This window comes from Trichinella spiralis, assembly GCF_000181795.1.
Source record: "Trichinella spiralis strain ISS 195 chromosome Unknown Scfld4135, whole genome shotgun sequence".
Classification (NCBI taxonomy): Eukaryota; Metazoa; Nematoda; class Enoplea; order Trichinellida; family Trichinellidae; genus Trichinella; species Trichinella spiralis.
In genome coordinates this window covers 1-1,035 of record NW_003531074.1, presented here as the reverse complement: position 1 = coordinate 1,035, position 1,035 = coordinate 1, and the positions used below count along the sequence as shown (strand labels likewise).

At 35.4% G+C, this 1,035-nt stretch overlaps 1 protein-coding gene across 1 annotated transcript; it reads right to left on the bottom strand.

The window, feature by feature from the left end:
• Nucleotides 1-278: 278 nt before the first annotated feature.
• Tsp_16062 (conserved hypothetical protein) lies at nucleotides 279-909 on the bottom strand (the record flags this gene model as incomplete). Its single annotated transcript, XM_003367520.1, has 4 exons — nucleotides 279-336; nucleotides 443-463; nucleotides 558-647; nucleotides 738-909. Coding segments are annotated over 4 exons (341 nt in total), but the record flags the coding sequence as incomplete, so codon positions are not given.
• Nucleotides 910-1,035: the final 126 nt, after the last annotated feature.

Below are 1,035 nucleotides of genomic sequence, written 5' to 3'. Positions count from 1 at the left end.
GTTTCCATAGGAAACCAGGGATATCCCTGAATAAATATGCAAAAAGTTGCCAAAGCAAAAATTGGGAATGTTTTTTTCAAATGGATATTATTTTTAAAGGAAGGGAAATTTATAGGATCAGGAACCAAACGGTAAAAAGGGAGAGGACTGTTAACGCCTGGATAAGTTTTCATTATTCCTGAAATCTAAGGGTTGGGGAAATTCCTTTCAAATTCGAAACATCGGATTTTCAACCAAATGTAAAGGATGATAAATTGTAACTGTTAACTTTCAAATCTTCAAATCGTCGCTTCATTATAAAAGAAAATTTCGCTTTCATCACGTTCACGTCGCCAACTGTATAATGGCTATCATCTGAAAAAAAAGGGTTCATTTTCACAGCCACTTTCAAATCGTATATAAATTTGAAAAAAATGAGATTATAAAATGAACATTCAAATACTCCAACTTGAAGAACATGGGTCTAAAAGAAGTTGCAAATTTTATATTAAATTTTGAAGAGAAAAACATTTTTTTCCATTTTAACAAGGTTTAGTAAATTGAAAATAACAAATAACTTGATTTCCATGGGAGAGATGGGCTCGCCAATCAAAGCAATTTTACTTTCAATATCTACGTCAATCTCTGCGCGTGGGGAACTTTTCCACCTGCAATGAAATCAACATCCATCTCTATATACGTACATACATGTATATACAGCCGTGAAATAAATCACAAATCGATCAGTCAGTCAAAACGTACTATTCTCGTCGGCTTGTAGACGTTTACGCAATTCTTCGACACAAGAGCTGTCCCGGATGCGTTCCCCAAGCGTGCGATCATGCTCTTGATCCAGCACAGCCAAATGATCAGCAATCAACCGCTTTTCCTTTTCAAGTTTCAAACTTTCTGCTTTCTCTGGTCCAAAGACTGCGCTTGTCGTTTATATACCCCTGTCTCGAACTATAAGCCCATGCAATTTTAGCTGTTTCGTAAAATTATATTCCAAATACCAAAACGGCAAATACACAAAAACAATATTTCAAAATCCACAGA